Source organism: Ursus maritimus, unplaced genomic scaffold (assembly GCF_017311325.1).
Source record: "Ursus maritimus isolate PB19 unplaced genomic scaffold, ASM1731132v1 scaffold_27, whole genome shotgun sequence".
Taxonomy (NCBI): Eukaryota; Metazoa; Chordata; class Mammalia; order Carnivora; family Ursidae; genus Ursus; species Ursus maritimus.
The window spans coordinates 27,488,561-27,508,500 of NW_024425230.1; the positions used below are offsets into that span (position 1 = coordinate 27,488,561).

Here is a 19,940-nt window from a genome sequence, read left to right on the forward strand (position 1 = left end):
AACTGATTTATACTCCCAGAAAAAGTTTCTCCATGCTTTTCCCAAAACTGGATAATCTCATTAAAAAAATCTTTACCAATTTGACAGCTAAAAATAGTATTTTTGAAGATTGCATTTCTTTTATTACTAGTGTGATTAAAGACCTTTACATGTGCTTATATTGGCCATGTATATTTATAATTTCTTGAATTATCATTGTGTACCTTCTACCCATTTTTCTATCGGGGGGATTTGTCTTTTTCTTACTGATTTATAAGTATCTTTGTCAATAATAAAGATGTTAACCTTTGATCACTGTATCTTGAAAATAAATATTCCAATTTGTTATCTAAACTTAATTTTATCATAAAGAATATTTTCATTTTTATTGGATAAAATCTGTCAGACTTTCCTTTAGTGCATCTGAGTTTTGTGTCAGACTTAGAAGGACTTTCCACTTCAAGATTTTAAAAATATTCTCTTCAACTTACTTTTGGTACTTCCTTAGATTTCACACTTAAATCCATGATATAAAATTGAGTGTGGGAAAAGATATAGGGAAGGAATTCATTGGATTTTCTTTCAAAATGAAGTTGCCATCCATACTCATCTTTTTGTCAATTATTCTTGTCCTCTAAAAATTTTTTATTGGAGGTTTTTATCTTTTTCTTAATGATTTAGAAGGGTTCTCTCATTAATATAGTAAAGAGTTAACACATATTAGTATTTTTTTCCAGTTTATCCACTGCCTTTCATTTTTCTTGTTATTTTTACAGTATTTTTTATGTACTGAAGTGAAACAATTTTATGTACTTCAACAATTTTTTCTTTGTGGTTTTTTTCTTCCCTTCTTTTGATTGTTTAAAAAGTTCTTCCTCACTATGAGATGGGATAGCTGGATACATTTGTATCCAGCCCTTTGTATTTATTTTTTCTTGAATTATCACCGTGTGTAGTAATTTTATGGCTTTATAACTCACTGTCAAATCATTTGGAATTTATTTTGGCATGTAGTGGGAGCCAGAAGCCTAAATTTACCAACCCCATCCTTTAATAGGTTATTGAGAAATTCACCTTTTCTCTACTGGCTTGAAATTGTATCTTTATCATAACTAAATACAGGATATATTTCCTGGTTTCCTACTGTAATTGATAATTTAGTCAAGCACTGTGCAATATTACATGGTTTTGTGTACTGTAGCTTTATAATAGGATTAAAATATAAAATTGTAGATCCCTAAAGACTTGAAAATAAGACTGTTACATTTAGAATGCCGTATGGAACCTTATAGCTTTATAATTGTATCCTATTTTTCCTTTTTGTTTTGATCTATAATTTTTATACCCTTGATTTTTAATTTCTATTTTTCTGTCTTATTCAATAAATACAACTTGTCTATAATCGTTTGTAGGATATCATAAAGCATCAATAAACATACCCATAAAAAACACAAGGTATAAGATTTTGTCCTAATGCTCTCTGTATTTTAAAGAAAATGCACTTACTGGTAAAGTGTGGAATGTGCATCTATATAATCTTTTGCTCACAAAACTCCCCCAGGAAACTTCCACAAAGAAACTACTTTCTGCTGAGAAAAAAGGGGGGTACCAAAAATCTCAGGGTCAGGAAAAACTTGTCCACTCAGTAAAACTTGTTTGAAAGACAACCTCTATTTGAAAAGCACCTGTCTTAGAAAGATCACTTCTTTGAACCCAGCCTGGGTGGTCTGCTCAACGAGCTTTCCCTGTAATTTAAAACTCAGATGACTAGAAGCATTTTTCTAACATCAAACAGAAAGCCCCAGATTTTAAAAGTATCTTCTGAGAAGACATTAAAATCTTACTGTCCATTCTGTCAAAAGTACACTGTGGCTGGGCTGAGATAAGGGCTTTGTGTCCCAAATGATCATGACTACATGAATGAATCTTATGTCAGTAAGTCTTCTCACTGAAAATGTTGCCTCTGAGAAACAGAGGACAGAAAATTAATCACAAAACTGGGTATTTTGGCAATAAGTAACATATTTATATACAAAAAGGAAAGTAGTAGAAAACAAGTATAGTACAACTCAGACATTAAGATTAGTACTTATACATTATGAAATAAACAGAAAAGCCCCAGGTGGTTGTAGCCTAAGAGGATTTGATAATATAACTTAGGAAGTACATAGTTTACTTTATATCCTTATGCGGTTTGCAGTTCTTAAGACTTTTCAGAAAATACTGTTCACCAAAATCCACTGTCTTACACCTGTGTCAAGACAGCAGACATTTAAAAACAACTGCCATGGGCATTTTAAAACCAGAGCCCCAATACATAGTATAACTTACCAAATTCCCTTGGTTTGCATTACGCATTTAATAAATGATAGGTAGTTATATACACAGGGGAGAGTGAATGACTCTATGTTCCTGCAGAGCAAAATTCTGTGCCAAGTAGGCACAGCAAGTACCGGAGTCCCATCAATACAGCTGCAAAGAGAAACTTGGAATTTTCAACCTGATGTGGGTAAGTGTGGAAATGTGACAGATCCTCACAAAACATAGAGGATGGTTAGCAAATGGCATAGAATTTGCCTGATGCAGGGCTTGATCTCATGACCCTGATATCACGACCTGAACTGAAACCAAGAGTCAAGATGCTTAACTGACTGAGTCACCAGAGCCCCTAAAATAATTTCTTTCGATAGTATTAAAAAGCCGAGATGCCCTTCAACAGATGACTGGATTAAGAAGTTGTGGTCCATATATACAATGGAATATTACTCAGCCATCAAAAAGAACGATTTCTCAACATTTGCTGCAACATGGACGGCACTGGAGGAGCTAATGCTAAGTGAAATAAGTCAAGCAGAGAAAGGCAATCATCATATGGTTTCACTCATTTATGGAACAAAAGAAGTAGGAAGATCGGTAGGAGAAAAAAGGGAAGAAGAAAGGGGGGGCAGTAAACAGAAGGGGGAATGAAGCATGAGAGACTGTGGACTCTGGGAAACAAACTGAGGGCTTCAAAGGGGAGGGGGGTGGGGGAATGGGATAGGCTGGTGATGGGTAGTAAGGAGGGCACTATTGCATGGTGCACTGGTGTTATACGCAAGTAATGAATCATGGAACTTTACATCAGAAACTAGGGATGTACTGTATGGTGACTAACATAATAAAAAATTATTATAAAAAAATAGTTATCTGAAACTAGGGAGATCCAGCTGCAGTTAGCATTCTAATGCCTTAACTGGACTCACCAAGTGAGTGGCTGCCCACAGAATGAAGCCTGTGATCTAGGCCTGGCCTGGCATGAGTGGCCCACCTTGAGAGCTGCCCGTGCCACTTCTTGAGGCTGAAAACTGAGACGCCTTGTCGAACCACTGCGAATTCTATTCCATTACATGATTACTCTAAGTTACTTCTGGATAAGGTCTTTTTTAAAAAAAGATTTTTGTTTATTTATTTATTTATTTATTAGAGAGAGAGAGAGAGACAGACAGACAGACAGTGAGAGAGCACAAGCGGGGAGAAGAGGAAGAAGCAGGCTCCCCCCCGAGCAGGGAGATCGATGTAGGGCTTGATCCCAGGACCCTGGGATCACGACCCGAGTTGAAGGCAGACACTTAATGGACTGAGCCACCCAGGCATCCTTCTTCTGGATAAGGTCCTTGCCTGATTCCTCCTCTTTGGAGCCATCACAGTGTGCAGTACCAAGTTGGCTGAGCACAGAGATGTCTAATAAAGGGACAACTGTCTTCCTTGTTTCAACCAGAATATATAAGAATATACAACTATGGAATATATTAATACATTAATTACCTACACTTTCCACTACTGTATTTTTTCAAACAGTCATTAGAATGAGTAGAAGTAGGAATCATGCCACCTACTTAAAGATAAAATATCTTATGAATGCATAGCGATATTTCAGATTCAAATTCAGAAGTAAGGGATTTTTTCCCCTTTAAACTCTTCTACATAACAGCTCTCTATCTTTTCTTTGACACTGGGAATCTTGGCCCTCAAAGCCATCAAGGACGACAGAATTAGAATATCCGTTAAGTACTCACTTGCTTTATGCTACAACACACAACAGTTTCAGAAAACCAAAATTAATAGTATCACCACTAATTATAATTACTAAAAACAATTAAAACATATTTTGGCATATACCATATGCATTCCTCACCTCCAATGAGGTTGTATTAGCTACACTATCAGATTATCAGCTACACTATAGTCATTTCCTAAGATACTCTCCCGCATAATTTTTTTTTCTTTCAGTAGTATTTATTGCCACGATCCACTCTGCCTGACCCAGTGATGGGCATGAGGGAAATGGTAAAAGTCAGTCTCTACCCTGGAGGGAACTTCTAGCCTCCTGGGGAAGCCACAAAAGGCCCAGAAGCTTCATGCTGAGGGGCAGTACTGCAGATGGCCACAAGCTGGAGGTCAGGTCAAGTCAGGGAAGGCTTCCTGAAGATGGCGGCCTTGCATCCAACCAGACCCCAGGAGCCCTGAAAGGTCATGTGTGTCTGGGTCCACCTGCAGGACGGAAGCTGATGGAAGGTGTATGTGAAGTAGTACCAGGTAATCAGCAAGAACCATGGGGTGGTGCCCACCAACTTCTTCAAGGTGCTGATCCTAGAGGCAGCAGGCAAGCAAATTGAACTCCACTCCCTATGTGATGCCCAGTGGACCTGTGGATTATCCAATTTTGACATTCTTGTGACCACAGAAAAGGTGAACTTGTGACAGAATTTGGGAAGGCCTTTTTTTTGCAGCAGATAATGGGACATTTGGATCGCATGAGCTGTGGATGAGGCGGAAATCTGGCACTGTGAAGACTAGTTTAAACCCACACTACCTTTCTTGCTCTTGCTCCGTCTATCTGATGCCAGAACACTTGGGGTGGGCAGGGCTAGTGAGGGAGTGAACATTCAGGAACAACAAATCTCCGTTCAAGATGGGGGGTCTTCGAGGGATGCTAATAATGCTGCTTGACTGAATGATCTTCACTGGGGGGATATAAATTATATGTACTCTACACTTCAGTTTGCAGTAAAACTCAATGTCATAATCACAAAGGATTACTGCACTGCATGTCACATTCTACAGCATAACATTTTGATAACACCAAAATTAGTTTTTAAAATAAACTATTTTCCTAATTACAATGATGCCCAGAGCAAGGAGTAAGAAGTCTTCAACTAGATGTGCTATCTCAAGGGTTTCTTTTTTTAATTGGTCAATTTGGTACCATTAGAATTGGCAAATTTAACTATTCCACAGAGACATACTCTAATTTTAGATGGGAAAATCATATATGTCTTAAGTACCAACCTAATTAAACTTCCTTCATTTCCTAAAATTAACCTCCCACTGAGAAGGTGTTATGTTTCAAAGATTAGAACAATACATTTACAAATGTAGGGTGAACATCAAATTAAAACATTAACTCTAAAGTCTAGGGCTAACTCTGTCTTGCTCAGTAACAAGACAGTTACCATTAGCCGGTCTTCAAAATGTTTGTAAGTAGGATCTGGTTATGTAATTTTAAATTCACAATTAAACATGCGGGCCCTGGAGAAGACCCCAGGTGGTTTGCAGTGTTAAATAGCAGATTAAAGTCGACAAAACTAATTTCTTTACTTTAATCTTATTAGTGGTACAACAGCTGTCAACTGTAACCATCTCTGTGCAGCCTTTTGAGACACAAACAAAATGTCTCAATATGTCAAATGGAGAAGAGTATTTATCAATCACTATGGCTAATTAGCTTGCAAAATGATTTTTTACTTTTATTGTCTTAGGGAAAATTATTTACTTCTAGTAAACCTTGATCTAAAAATAGATATTTAGAATTATATTAAGAGAATCCTGCTTAGAAATAAGGAATTGTTAATTAACAATGGGCTGTCTCCCAGATTTCACCCACCCTGGCAAATACCACCTTATCAATGTTTCCCATGTAGTGGACACACAAGCTGGCACGTGGTCTCCAACTCCATAATATCTGTCTCAGTTACTGATTGCAAGCAAACACTGTGAGACATTTACTCCATGTGTGCCACCGATTTAAGTCCTGCAAAGGGTACTGAAGATAACAATGAAATGTTCTATTTCTTTGTTTGACTTCATTGCTAGATCTTCCCTGAGCATTTTCCCTTATACATACAAATCGTTTTCAGTGGTTTTGGTTTCTTTTTCCTAATTTCTGTTAGATCAGTTCTTCTTGTCCCTCTTTGACACTTAGGTGGGAAAAATGATTCCACAAACATTTCCTGTACCTACATCAATAAACCACTACCAAAAAATCCTAAACTAAAAATCTGAAACCAATCAAACAATATCTCCCCCACCAAAAGTCAAAAACTAAACAACAAACAAGTAACAATAACAACAACAACAAAAAAGCCTCCAGCAACTCACAGGAATAACAACACTAATTTTTTCTAAGATATCAATGAAATGGTACTTTATTTTTATTAAAATAGTGAAAGTTAAATGTTCACATATCAAAAACAATAAGGTAATAAGATGTAGAAAAACGGATACCAGACGAGGATGCTCAGTCCTAGCTGCCAATCCGATGACTGATGATAAATCATTGTCTTTTTAAGCCTCAGTTTCTTCATGTATATAAGTGATAAAATTGGTGAAGACATGCCAAGGACTCTGTTAAATAAGTCTAATATATTTATAAAACAGTTTTATTGCTCTGGTATTTCTGAAAATGCTAAGTGTTCTGCAGGGGTTCAGAGCACTCCTTTGCAAAGGTTCTCTCTTTCTCACTCACCTTCTAGACATGAGAATAAACGAAGTGCCAAGTACCTGGCAATAAAGGTGTATTAAATGACTGAATTCCTCTTTGTGCTGACAGTACGAGCAACAGGGCTTAAATTAAGAGAGTAGAAGCAATTAATAGATGAGTGAATAAAACTGATACAAAAGTTTCTCTCCCAAATGTGAAATAAATAAGGAATAAATACCTTTTAGTTTTCCCTGAATCGCCATTTGCCCAATTTGCTCATATATTGATATTTTTGACACTATTCTAATGATATTAGGACATTTGTGTTCCAATAATAACAAATGTTTGCAGCTCCCTAAGCTCATCCTATTATTTCAGGCATCCATGATCTTGCACATGCTGTGCTCTCTGCTAACTTAGGAGGGTTTGTTAATTTGGCAAACTCTGAATCTTTTTTAAAACTGAGTTCACATGTTATAACCTTCAGGTAAGACTCTGTGTCCTCCTCTGGCAGTTAATTACTCCATCTTTGAGCTATTTCTGTACTTAGTGCATACTTCTACAGCTTTACTTAGCACACTGTACTAAATTATAAATTACATCTTTCCCTGTTTAGCTCACCCCCTAACAAGTGAGCCTCCCGAGGATATGGACAATATTTTATTTATTTCCACAACTCTATTGCCCAGCACATAGTTCACAATCAGGATTGTACTGATCCCCTAGGTGAAAACTAGAAATGTGTAATGACATATTTGGTTTTGAAAACAACTGGGAACACAGGTATCTAATGGGTGTTTAATGTCATTTAATGGGCCAAAGGATGTGACACACCTTGCAGTGGGCAGGACAATCCTGCATTCTGCCCCAAATGCCACTGGTGTCCCATGCTAAAACATGGCAATTCACAAAGCCCCTTTACACATGTTAGCATTTCATCTTCACTAATGACCCTATGAGATAGGAATCTTTCCCCCATTTCTCAGATGAAAAATACTACAGCTAATAAGGTCTTAAGAGACAGGTCTCACACCAAATACTGGCAAAGCTGGCATTTGAACCCGAATACTCTGACACTAAATCCCAGTTGAGTTTGATCTATTAGTGCATTATATTCCCCTTTCTCTAATTCCAATACAGGTATTTCCGGCTTGAGTTCCAAAACCCACCAAGTGGGAAGGTGAATATGTTTACAGCCTAAGATACATTACGTGTTAGACTGTGGTATGTACTTGTAAAATATGATATAATCTTCATCCTATGTAGGTGTTTTTCAAGAATTCAATCCCCGGAAGGTGACAAGAGAAGAGAGTTATAAAGTTAGGAAAGTGCTACATAATTCATAATTCTGAAGGTACTGTAGCATGTTTCCAACAAGACCGCTGGGTTACACTGTCTAGAACACCAAAGGACTTGGCTACAACTCTCCATCAATTGCTTAATGTATTGACACTTTGCCCACAGAAATTCACTGTTGACTTTATGAAGGAAATTAATAAGAAAATTGGATTCACTTAATAGAAATTACCTGTACAACCATCTTTGCAAGAATATATCAATTTGAAAAGATGAGAGATTTGTATTTACCTTAACTCAAAAGCCAATGTAGAGAACTATTTATATGCATTTTGATTTTCAATAAGGCAACTGACCTGATCTTTTAATCAACAGCTAGACTTGGTGAAAATAATTCAGGAGAAGGTAATAGTGTAAAGAAAATGGCAAGCAAGTCAGAGCCTCAGATAAGTTGTGAGTAATGTCCCAGGAGTGATTTAACAATGATAGTCCAGTCGAAGATTTTCTTAAATAGATAGGTAACCCAAAATGTTTGACAAAATATTACTTGAGAGCTTTCTACATAGAAAGCAAATGCCTTAATGTAGACTGGACTATGAAAAAAAAAAATTCGAAACTGCTAATTTTATTAAGAAAACATGAATCCAGCATCTACAGATGCAATTCTGGTAAAACAACTACCCCCTCCAGAATGGAGTTTTGCATTTCTTACTGGATGAGAGAGAGAGAGGAATAAGAGACGATGCAATGCTCCGAAGCTTGCATCAGGTCCTTGGTGTGCCATGCCCTGGGGTAGATGTTGAATAATATGGAGATACTGCGTGGTTTCCCTGAGAGAAACAAATCTGCAATCCCAAAAAAGGTTGCCCTGAAAAGATATAAGCCAATGCTTTTATTCCTTTTATTAAATACTATAAAATGACTTAATAGAGGACAGTTGTCTTTTACAAATGCTGTCTCTCTCCTAGCAATTGAAACTGTGCCGTTGAGGCATATTATTCAGTTCTTAAAAATATAATGAAGCTTTACCTTGTAGCATAGGATTAACGTTCTGAGCTGCATCATGCTGCCAGGATTTGAGCGGGGGAGGGATAGCTGCTCTTGCAATCTTCTAACCTTCTAAACATCGTAGCCTCATTGTCTAAACAAGCAACTGGCTTCTAATTTCAGAAAATAACCGGTGAAATGATTGAGTTTCTCATGAACAAACTTATTTTTATTAAAAAGTTGGACTGTGGCCTATTATGATCAAGTCTGGGAGAGCAGGGTCTAAAGAAATACATTTTTCAGTTGTTTATAAATATAAGACAATGTTCCTGGGATTCAAACTAAGTCCTAATTATAAAGTTAATGATGAGGTAACCAATCTGGGACCCAAGGGTCACCAAGAAAGCTAACACTTGAGAGCTACAAAAAATATGGGTAGTGCTATTATTTGTTCTTAACAATACTATGGACTCTGAAAAACAAACTGAGGGCCTCAGAGGGGAGGGGGGTGGAGTAATGGGATAGGCTAAGGAGGGCACGTATTGCATGGTGCACTGGGTGTTATACGCAACTAATGAATCATCGAACTTTACATCAAAAACCAGGGATGTACTGTATGGTGACTAACATAATATAATAAAAAATATTACTATAAAAAAAATAAAATAGCATTCTGGAAGAGCAAAAAAAAAAAAAACCATAATATATGTCTTATCTTTGATTCTGAAGATAAGCTCCACACTCTAGTGTATGTTACTTAAGTGTGTCTGCCTTAGCAACCAGGGAGAGCAAGTTTAATCCACATTATTATCTATACAGATTCTCCAAATTAGGTTTGGTAAAGAAAAGTTCAGCCAGTCCCAGCCCGTAGAAACATTTAATGTTCACGAAGAACTATACCCTAGAGAGCTTGTAGAACGGGCTAACGCTACTTTATACTGTGCCATTCATTCTTTCTTGATATCAAAGAATTTAGAAAAACAAAGGAGGTCACAAGTATTTTCAAGCCAATCTAGAGTTTAAAAAAATCTTTAAATAGGGGCACCTAGGTGGTTCAGTCAGTTAGGTGCCTGACTCTTGATTTCGGCTCAGGTCATGATCTCAGGGTCCTGGGATCCAGCCCTGCGTCAGGCTTCCCTCTCAGTGGGGAATCTGCTGGAGGGTTCTCTCTCTCACTATTCCCTCCCCCCATGCTTGGGCGCACAAATTCTCTCTCTCTCTCTCAAATAAATTAGGTTAAAAAACCTTTAATATTTTTATTTAAAAGTATTAGGCTCTTTCGGTTTGAAGGGACAGAAATTCACTAAGAATATTTCAAGTAGAAAGAGGCATTTGTTGTAAGGTTCCAGGGAACTTCGCACGAATCCAGGAGAATATGAACTACTAGACCTCAGGAGGGCAGGAACAATGCCAGCTCTGTAGACTGGACCCGCTCTCATTTCCATCTCCCTTCTCTCTCCTGAAGCAGTTCTGTTCTCCTCCTTTTTTCCCCAATGGTCTTTGTTGGCCCTGCTAAACAGAGCCCTGTAATGGCCATCCCAGAAGTTACTCTACACGATTTTTCAAATTCAAATACACTAGAAAAAAATGAGTTGGAGTTGTACAACTTTCCAACTGCAAATTCCTGAGAGAGAAACCTAACTGGCTCAGTTTAACTTTCTGGGCTGAGTTTTAAGTCCGATATTGTTGGCTGGTCTATAGATTGGCTGCGGGAGTCAAATGTTCACTTTTGGTTTAATCAGATATGGCCACTGAGGGAAGCATCACATGGCATAAGATCGAGCTGCTAAGAAAAGGCATGGGTGCAATGCTCATAACAGGCAGTATTCACAACGCCCATAAAAATAAGGAGACGACAAATGTGAAGTGAATATGACAAACCAAGAAGAGAGATGAAAGGTTAATAAGGGGGGAAACTCATGGTGAAAACTGGATTAACAGGGTCCGGATTGTGTTGCACGTTGAACAGAAAGGCAAAGACTTAACAAATCTAACAAAACAAAAAAACCCCAAAATGTACAGTTGATGAGCCCTAAAAAGAACGCCAAGTGAGTCAAGAGACCAGAATAAGAAGTAAGCTAAAGAACACATGAGGTGAGGCGTCTCAGCAAACTAGGTCTGCAGATATTGGATATTTAGCAAAACGTTCCTTTAGGTGACTTTGTGTATACCGCCAGAGTGGCTATTCCACAAGGGTAACACAGCAGGCTGCTACTAAGGATATTTACAGTTTAAGCTGTCTCATTTTCTATGACTCCAAGTTCCCTATTGACGGGGTCTATTTTGAATGGTTCCTAGATGTGGCAATCCCATTTCCATGTTCCACATGCATACAACTGATTCTAAGAAGGAACTCCCTAGAAAATAGTTTTTCCCCTGGTTAGTATGGTTAGAAGCCCTAGATCATTTATCTGCTTCTGGAACGCAAAGGGATCTCTCTTTTCCACTATAAGATGAACTCCACCAGTCTCTATGCTGTATCAAAGGACCAAGAAAAGAGAACAGAAGCCTTTCGGGACAAAACCTCAGTAATCATGGGAAAGCAATTCTGAACATTCTCTTTGCCATTTGGAATGAATAAACATGCTTTCAAAAGGGATATCATGGCTCTCTCAGGTTGCAGTCATGCTCCAAATATGATTTCTGCCAACCCTCATTCTGGTAGTAGGCCACAGACATGGCTGCTAGTGACTGTGAGGAGGGAAAAAGGTAATACAAATTTGCTGGAAGCAAATGTTCACTCCCAGGAAGTTACCTAGCAACAATTATAGGGCAACTGCTGAGGTGCCATGTAGAATGAAAAGAGAGAGGCAGAGGCTGGTGAGAAAAGAGAAGCAGGGAGCTGGTCTCTCCACTCCCTGAGCTCATGGCTGCAGGGGCAGGAAACACCAGGTCTGTAGTCACAGGTGAGCCGCACAGTAACGGTCTAGATGATCCATGTGGTAAACGTTCCTAGATAGTGGCTGACACTTCTCAAAACCTCTGCTGTTTGTTACTGAGAAAAATTAATGCGGGGTAGTAAAAAAAAAAACCCAAAACACCCAGCCTCCCTGGGTAAGAGCCATGAAATGCCACAGGAAGCTGAAGACAAAATGAGCTAACGTGACAGAAGGCTCATGGAGTTGAGGGATGGGAGCTCATCAGGGATGAAAGGGGGGTGCTCGGGCAGGTTAGGGGCAAAGGAAGTCCCTAGGGACTATGGAAGGCCGAAGAGCAGGGCAGGGGTTTGTGCACAATAGCAGCTGGAGGGAATATGAGAAAGAACACTTTCTGAGGTAAGCCTGACTCATGCCTACCAGAGTGCTCTGAGTCTACACTAATTCTCACACAGCTGGGGCATGTTTCTTGCCCCTTTCTGAGTAAGCAGCATAATACTCTCATACCCTTAATCCTTTAGCTCTGAGAAGTGAGGTGAATTTAGAGTCATGATCTTGAGCTGTGCTCAGGAGAAGAGAATCTTAGAGTTGCTGCTCGATGCCCACTGCCCTGAGCGGAGCCCCACTTAGCAAGTAGTGCCTGGCTGAACACACAAATCTATTGGCCTAAGGTGAGATGAAGAAACAAACTCTCGATCCTGGCACTGTGGTCAGCTGGTCTGGACTCTCCGGATTCCAGGGCTCCTTGCCAATGTTGGTGTGCTAATTCTTGCTTAGGTCTTCTTAGGCACTATGGAAAACTCTTCTGTCCCCTAAATGATGATCACAGTACCAGAGCATGCTTTCTGCCACAATGACAAAAGTAGCTTTTGTGAAACAGGTATTTAATTTGGGTTACCAGCCAGAGAACTCAGTGTCAGGCACATTGAAACCTACCAGAAAACAAACAAAAAAAAGCAGAACAAGACAAAACAAGAAACTACAGGTGCATTGAAGATGAACAATATGAACAACAATTATCAAAGCACTGTCCCAAAGAATCAAAAGCCATTTCCTTTCTTATCTCAGATTTATTGTGTGTTTCATTCCTTCCTTCCTCTCTCCCTCCCTGTCAATTAAAAAAAACACTGAGTGATGACAACATGCCAAACAACATACTGTCAATAAAATCCATTTTGATAAGGAATACCAACTCTCCCAGGTTAGAAAACCTGCACAGCGTGCTCCACAGAAAGATCTCCTGACTCAAAGGATACCTATACCTTCTTTTGTTAATCTCTACTTTGTCAGCAGAGCAAAGGAACCCAAACTAACTTCAGTATCAAACAGTTTGTACTTAGAAATATCCCGTTTCAAAGAGACAACACTGTCTTAAGGCAGGCAAGACTATTACTTAGAAACTGTCACCTCAGATTTATATAACACTTTAAAGTTTACAAAGAACTCTCACACATATATTTCACTTGATCCCCACAGTAGCACAGTAGAGGTGAATATGATTACCCCTGCTTAAAGGAAACTGATGCAACAAGAATAAGGCACTTGTCCAAATTCTCCCAGATAGTAACCAATAGAGGTAAAACTAGAATCCAGGTTCGTCCGACTCCAAAGCCAGTGCTATTTTTATTTTACTAATATGTCCCTCAGGAGGAAAGATAACATATTCTTGGAATTTCTTTTCTGTAGTATCCAATGGACAAATCAAGTACTCACTTATGTTGGGCTAACTAAATATTTAAGTTTTCTCAGTGATATAAGTGAACTTTTACCAAAACTTCTCATTTAAACTCTGTAAATAAGAGTCTCCACAAAGTATCTAGAAATCGTGCATGCTACCACTCCGGAATGCACTGCTTCTGAAATAAGGCAGTCTGCTATTGTATCCCAGGTGGCCAGGGATCACAGAGTGACTTAAGAGAAGGGGAAAGCAGATCTTGGGTCAAAAGCTTGCACAGGATCCATATGACAAAGAGCAATTTGGAGTTAAAGACCAAACTGCAATTCAGTTCCCAGCTATTTGGCCAGGACTCTAGACTATGGCAGTCTTGGCTTCAGACTGCTCTTCCGTTAGTTAGGGATTTTTTCAAATTTCACAGCTCAGGCTTTTGTTAATGTACTTACCTCTTCTTGTACTCAACACAGAAAGTTACCTTTCTGTTACTACTATTCAGTTCTGTTCAATTTATGTAAGCAGTTACAGCTGCCCAGGAGTTCATCCATTCTCCTTGTTATAGGATTAGAGAAGGTCATAGACCGAAGAGATTTCCTTTCTAAGGCTTTTTCGGCTCGATTTGAGTTTTGTAAGTGAAGTTGAGCACCTCTGTTTTTCTCCCTAATGGGGGGTGTAAGCTTTTGCTATTCAAGTCTGAATACACATACCATTTTCTTATGGTCCCCCATATGGAAACCATAGGGCAGAAATGACTCACAAATGAAACGTGAAAGACAGATTAAAAAATTATACTTACTTAGGAGGAATTCGTGAAGCTGTGTTCACATTTGTGGTTGGGACTACTACTTGAAGAATGTGTTCAAGGGCTGTTAGGCCACCAGCAACTTGAAATGCAATCTGATCTGCTACATTCTAGACAGAAACACAAAAAGAAATTAGCCCAATTTCCCAGGCATAAAATTATCACCAAATGAAATATTTAGTTGCAGTGTCAAACATTCTGTTGGTTCCATTATTCTACAAATATTTATCGAATGTTTACGCAGTGCTAGGAACAGTAGGTCAAAACTGGTGAACACAAAAGACAGAGTCGCTGTTCCCCATGAAGCTTAAAATTTAGTGGATGAGAGCAACACCCATCAAATAACCATAAGTAAAATAGTTTCAATTATGATAAGTACCTCAAAGAAAAAGGAAAAGTGCTCTATAAGAGTAATGGGGAACCAGCTACATACTGGAGAAAGGGTCAGCACAGGCTTTTCTGGGAAAGTTGAGGCTTTGAAGCAGGCAAAAGAAAAGGGGAAGGGATGGAGCACTCCACGAAGAGGACAAAATCTTTTTATACAGAATTTTAATCAATACTTTTAAAGACATTTTGTAATGTTACTTTCCACCTAACAAGACAAATGGACTGCCACAAAGACTTCCTGCCCTATTACTTTTCTCTTCAGTAATAGAAGATTATCTAATATCTAACCATCTCCATGTATTTGTTTACGACTTCAGCTATTTTAGGGAGGATATTAAGTTACCATTTTAGAACTCAACCTATGATTATTTCTTTCTGTAAACAATTTCTGAATTGTTTACAAACCTTGTGAAAGGAATGGCTCTGACTTCTTTGCATTCCCTTGGTATTAGTTTTTAACGCATACTCAGAATCACTGCATCATTTTTGCAAAAAAGGAGGCTTGCAACCTGTGATGGGCTACGTTGTGTCTCCCTGCACCCAAATTCTTAGGCTGAAGTCCAACCCCTAGTACCTCTGCATTTACTGTTTTGAGGAGGTCTTTAAAGAGGTGATCAAGTTAAAATGAGGCTGTTAGTGTGGGGCCATAATCCAAATGACTGGTGTCCTTGTAAGAGGAGGAAAAGACACCAGAGATGCAAGTGCATAGAGAAAAGGCTGTGTGAGGCAGAGAGAAACCCACAATTTATAAACTAAGGAGCGAGAGACCTCAGGAAAAACCAAACCTGCTAACAGCTTGATCCTGGCGTTCCAGCCTCTAGAACTGTGAGAAGATACATATCTATTGTTTAAGCTGCCCAGTCTGTGGTACTTTGTTATGGCAGCCCTCGCACACAAATACACAACCCCTATTATACCATCACCTTATGTTTCTTCTCATAGTACTCCACAGTTCACGAAGCCTTGGAATATCTTTGAATTACTGAAGTATTTCTTGGCAGGGGAGGATGCATAGGGGAGAGACACGAGTTACACACAGGCTCTGTCAAACATGTTTGCCAGATTCTTTTGATGTTCTAAGCACAATGCTCTCCTTGATGTGGACTACTGATTCCTGACTGGCTCTAGTACACGTCTGCACTGTGGTAGCATAGTACCTCCGTCATTCGATTACTCACTACATGCACAATAAAATACGGTTTGAGACTGTAATAGGCTTATTGTGAATCCTAGACAAGAACTCATACTTTTAGGATAGATAATTAAGAATTTTTGTGATTAATGAAAAAACGTTTCTTTGCAATAAAACTAACAACCAAAAAATTGAAAAACCCAGGGGTATTCAGTAATTTGAAACCATAATGCTATTACCACTCTTTCTTCGTATGCTAGGATGTCAATATGATTAGAAAATGATAATATATTTTGAATATTTTATTTATTTTATTTATTTGAGAGAGAGAGCAAGCAAGAGCACATGCCAGAGGAGAGGCGTCAGGGAGGGAGAGGGTTAAGCAGACTCCGTGCTAAGCATGGAGGCTGACGCAGGGCTCGATCTCAGGACCCTGAGATCATGATCCTAGCTGAAATCAAGAGTTAGATGCTCAACTGACTGAGCCACCCAAGCGCCCCAATAATGAATTTTGTATTCAGGGCCTCTTGGTAGCACAGCCAGTTAGGTGTCTGACTCTTGGTTTTGGCTTAGGTCGTGATCTCAGGGTGTTGAAATAGAATCCCACATGGGGTTCCAAGCCCAGTGAGGAGTCTGCTGGAATTTCTCTGTCTCTCTTCCTCTGCCCCCTCCCAGCGCTCACTCTCTCTCTCTCTCAAATAATAAATCTTAAAAAAAATTTTTTTGTATGAGCATATAACACAAAGAAAACAGCACTAATTATAACTGTGTAGCTGGATGAGTTACAGCAAATTGAACACACCCTGTAACAACTCCAGAACGACAAATAAAGCTTTATAACATCCCATAATATCCCTGATACCCATCACATTCACTCTCTCTCCTTCTTTCCCAAATGTAAAGCTATCCTGATTTTTAAAATCACAGATTTCCTTTGTCTTCTTCTCAATTCTATAAAAATGGAATCAAACTTTACGTATTCCATAGAATCTAGCTTTTCTTGCTCATTTTTTGTTTCTAAATTCATCCATACTGCTGCCTATACCAATATTTCATTCATTTTCCTTGTTGGAACATATTATTCCTTTGTCAGATTATATACCTCAACTTATTTTTTTTAAATCGGAAAAATTTACTTTATTCTAGTGCCTTTTTTCCTCCCTTCCACATTAATTTCACTTTTAACATTACAGGCTGAAGATGACTACTATCTTATTATCTTACTCAGCTTATTTACATGTTTTACTGCTAATTGACATCTGGGTTGTTTCCACTTCCAAACCCTGGATGATACTGCTTTAAACATTTTAGTACATGTATTTGTGCAAACATGACATGCAGTTGTGCTGCATTTACGCTGAAGAGTGGAATTCCTGGGTCACAGAGTATACATAGGTTCAATTTTATTAGCTATGGCCAAACAGCTTTCTAAGGCATTTGGAACAATCTGTGTACACAGTGCAGTGCAGTGATAATTTCAGTTATTCTACATTCACACCAAAATTGATTTTATCATTGTTTTTAAACTTCAGTCATTCTAATGGTGTATAATGGCATTTCACCGAGGTTTTTATTTGCCTTTCCCTGATAAGCAGTGGGACTGAACACCTTATGTTTACTAAGTTTTTTAAATTGAGGCACACTTTACAAATGGATGAAAGGCTCAGATCTTAAGCATACCGTTCAAATAAATTTGAGAAATGCTTATCAAGACCTGAACACTTCCATCACCTTAGAAAGTTCCCCCATGCCACTTTTACAGTCGAACCCCCTCCTTGAAGCAACCACAGATTTGATTTATAGTACCATAGATTATATACCAAATGCAAAAGCAAAAAAGCAAAAATAAATAAGTGGGACTATATCACACTAAAGCTTCTATGCAGCAAAGGAAACCATTGACAAAATGAAAAGGCTATCTACTGAATGGGAGGAAATATTTGCAAGTGATCTTTCTGGTAAAATATATAAAGAACTCATACAACTCAACAGCGAAAAACACAAAAAATCTGATTAAAAAATGGGCAGATGTAAATATACATTTTTTAAAAGACATACAGATGATTGACAAGTACATGAAAAGATGTTTAATTAACATCATTAATCATCAGGGAAATGCAAATCAAAATCACAGAGATATCACCTCACACCTGTTAGAATGGTATTGTCGAAAGATAAGACAAGAGAAAAGAAAAGAAAACAAACTAGTGCTGGTGAGGATGTGGAGAAAAGAGAAGCCCTGTGCACTTCTGGTGGGACTATAAATTGGTGCAGCCACTATGGAAGACTATGTAGGTTCCTCAAAAAATTAAAAATACAAGTACCGTACGATCCAGAAATTCCACTTCTGAGTATTTATCTGAAGCAAATCAAAAGACTAATTTGAAAAGATATATGTACCCCTATGTTCCCTGCAGCATTATTTACAATAACCAAGATGTGGAAGCAAACTAAGCGTCCAATGATAAGTAAAATGTATACAGAGATGTAGTATATAGATACATGGAATATTACTCAGCCACAAAAAGAATGAAATTTTGCCATTTGTGACAACATGGATGAACCCTGAGAGCATTATGCTAAGTGAAATAAGTCAGGCAGAGAAAAACATGTGGAATCTTAAAAACAACAACAACAAAAGCTCACAGATACAGACAAGAGATTAGTGGTTGACGAGGACAGGGGAGTGGGGGAAGTGGGAGGGTGAAGGGGATCAAAAGGTAAAAAGAAAGAAATAAAATGTAGGTTAGTTTTATCTACTGCAGAATTTCATATAAATGAGATCATATAGTATGCAAGAATATTTTCTGGATTTAATTTGGTAGCAATGTTCTATTTTATTTAATTTGGTAGCAATGTTTCTATTGCATCTGGTACCATGGAAACATCTAAAGTATAAGGAATACAACAGAGGAACATTGGGTCAAGATAGGGAAGTAAACACATATAAACACCTCCTTTTTTCTTATACTCGAAGTAGGAATTATAGATAAAACATGTAATAATGTTAAAAATACAGAACCACCTTAAAAACTAAATGCAACATCTCTGTGAAACGGGACGGAAATGCTCAAAGGAAAGCACAGGGCAAGGGTCCAACTTTCAGCAGATTCCTAAAAGAATATTTGCCCTTCTAGACTTTTCCCTCTTCCTCAGCTTCCACACTGATTCGGCTTCCAAGTTCTGATTATTCCATTTCTGTTGTGGCTCTCAACTCTTGCCTACGCCCGTCATGTCAGTTCAGGCTTCCACGGTCTCTTGCTGGAGGTGCTGCAGCAATTCCCTAATTAGTATCTTCGGGTCCAGGCTCACCCCACACCAGCCTATTTGCTAGAGCAGTGTTCCCCAAATAATGTAAGATAAAAGTCAGGGTTTTATTCCTTTCCTTTGCTTCCTTTGAGTTTTACTCCATTGTAGACCAATACCTTTGTGAAATGCAATACAAACAAAATACTGAACAAATGAGGAAAAAAGATGTACAAAATAGGAGACCATATTTTGAAGTATTAGATACAACATACATCAATTACTCTGCCAATCTGCTAAAACTCTTTTCTTTTTTTTTTTAAGATTTTATTTATTTATGTGACAGAGAGACAGCCAGTGAGAGAGGGAACATAGGCAGGGGGAGTGGGAGAGGAAGAAGCAGGCTCCCAGCAGAGGAGCCTGATGTGGGGCTCGATCCCAGGACCCTTGGATCATGCCCTGAGCCGAAGGCAGACGCTTAACAACTGAGCCACCTAGGCGCCCCTAAAACTCACTCTTGATTTGTGTATTTGTCTCCCCTGGTTCTAGTGACAGTGGCCTAGCACTGGACTGGGGACTCCCTTTTGAGTTATTCTGGTCTGGATGCCTATATATGCAATGAGGATAATATTCTCAAGAGTAAATGTAATCATGCCACTCTTTGCTTAAAACACTTGAATGAGTTCTTCCTAACTACAGGAGGCTCAAATTCCTTAGCACAAGTTTGATGCCCCATTAATAGCCTTCTTCCCTGCCATGCTCCTGCCTCTCCCTCAACCAAATTCCCCACAGAGTGCATTCTCTTTCATGCCTCTACTGTTTTG

At 38.5% G+C, this 19,940-nt stretch overlaps 1 protein-coding gene across 5 annotated transcripts in view; it reads right to left on the minus strand.

The window, feature by feature from the left end:
- Positions 1–19,940, minus strand: part of SCAPER (S-phase cyclin A associated protein in the ER) — a 527,655-nt gene that overhangs the window by 143,069 nt on the left and 364,646 nt on the right. For all 5 annotated transcript variants that reach the window (XM_040642943.1, XM_040642940.1, XM_040642941.1 and 2 more), the window contains one exon: positions 14,346–14,461. In XM_040642943.1, the coding sequence (XP_040498877.1) occupies positions 14,346–14,461 (116 nt within the window). The remainder of the gene's footprint in view (positions 1–14,345; positions 14,462–19,940) is intronic.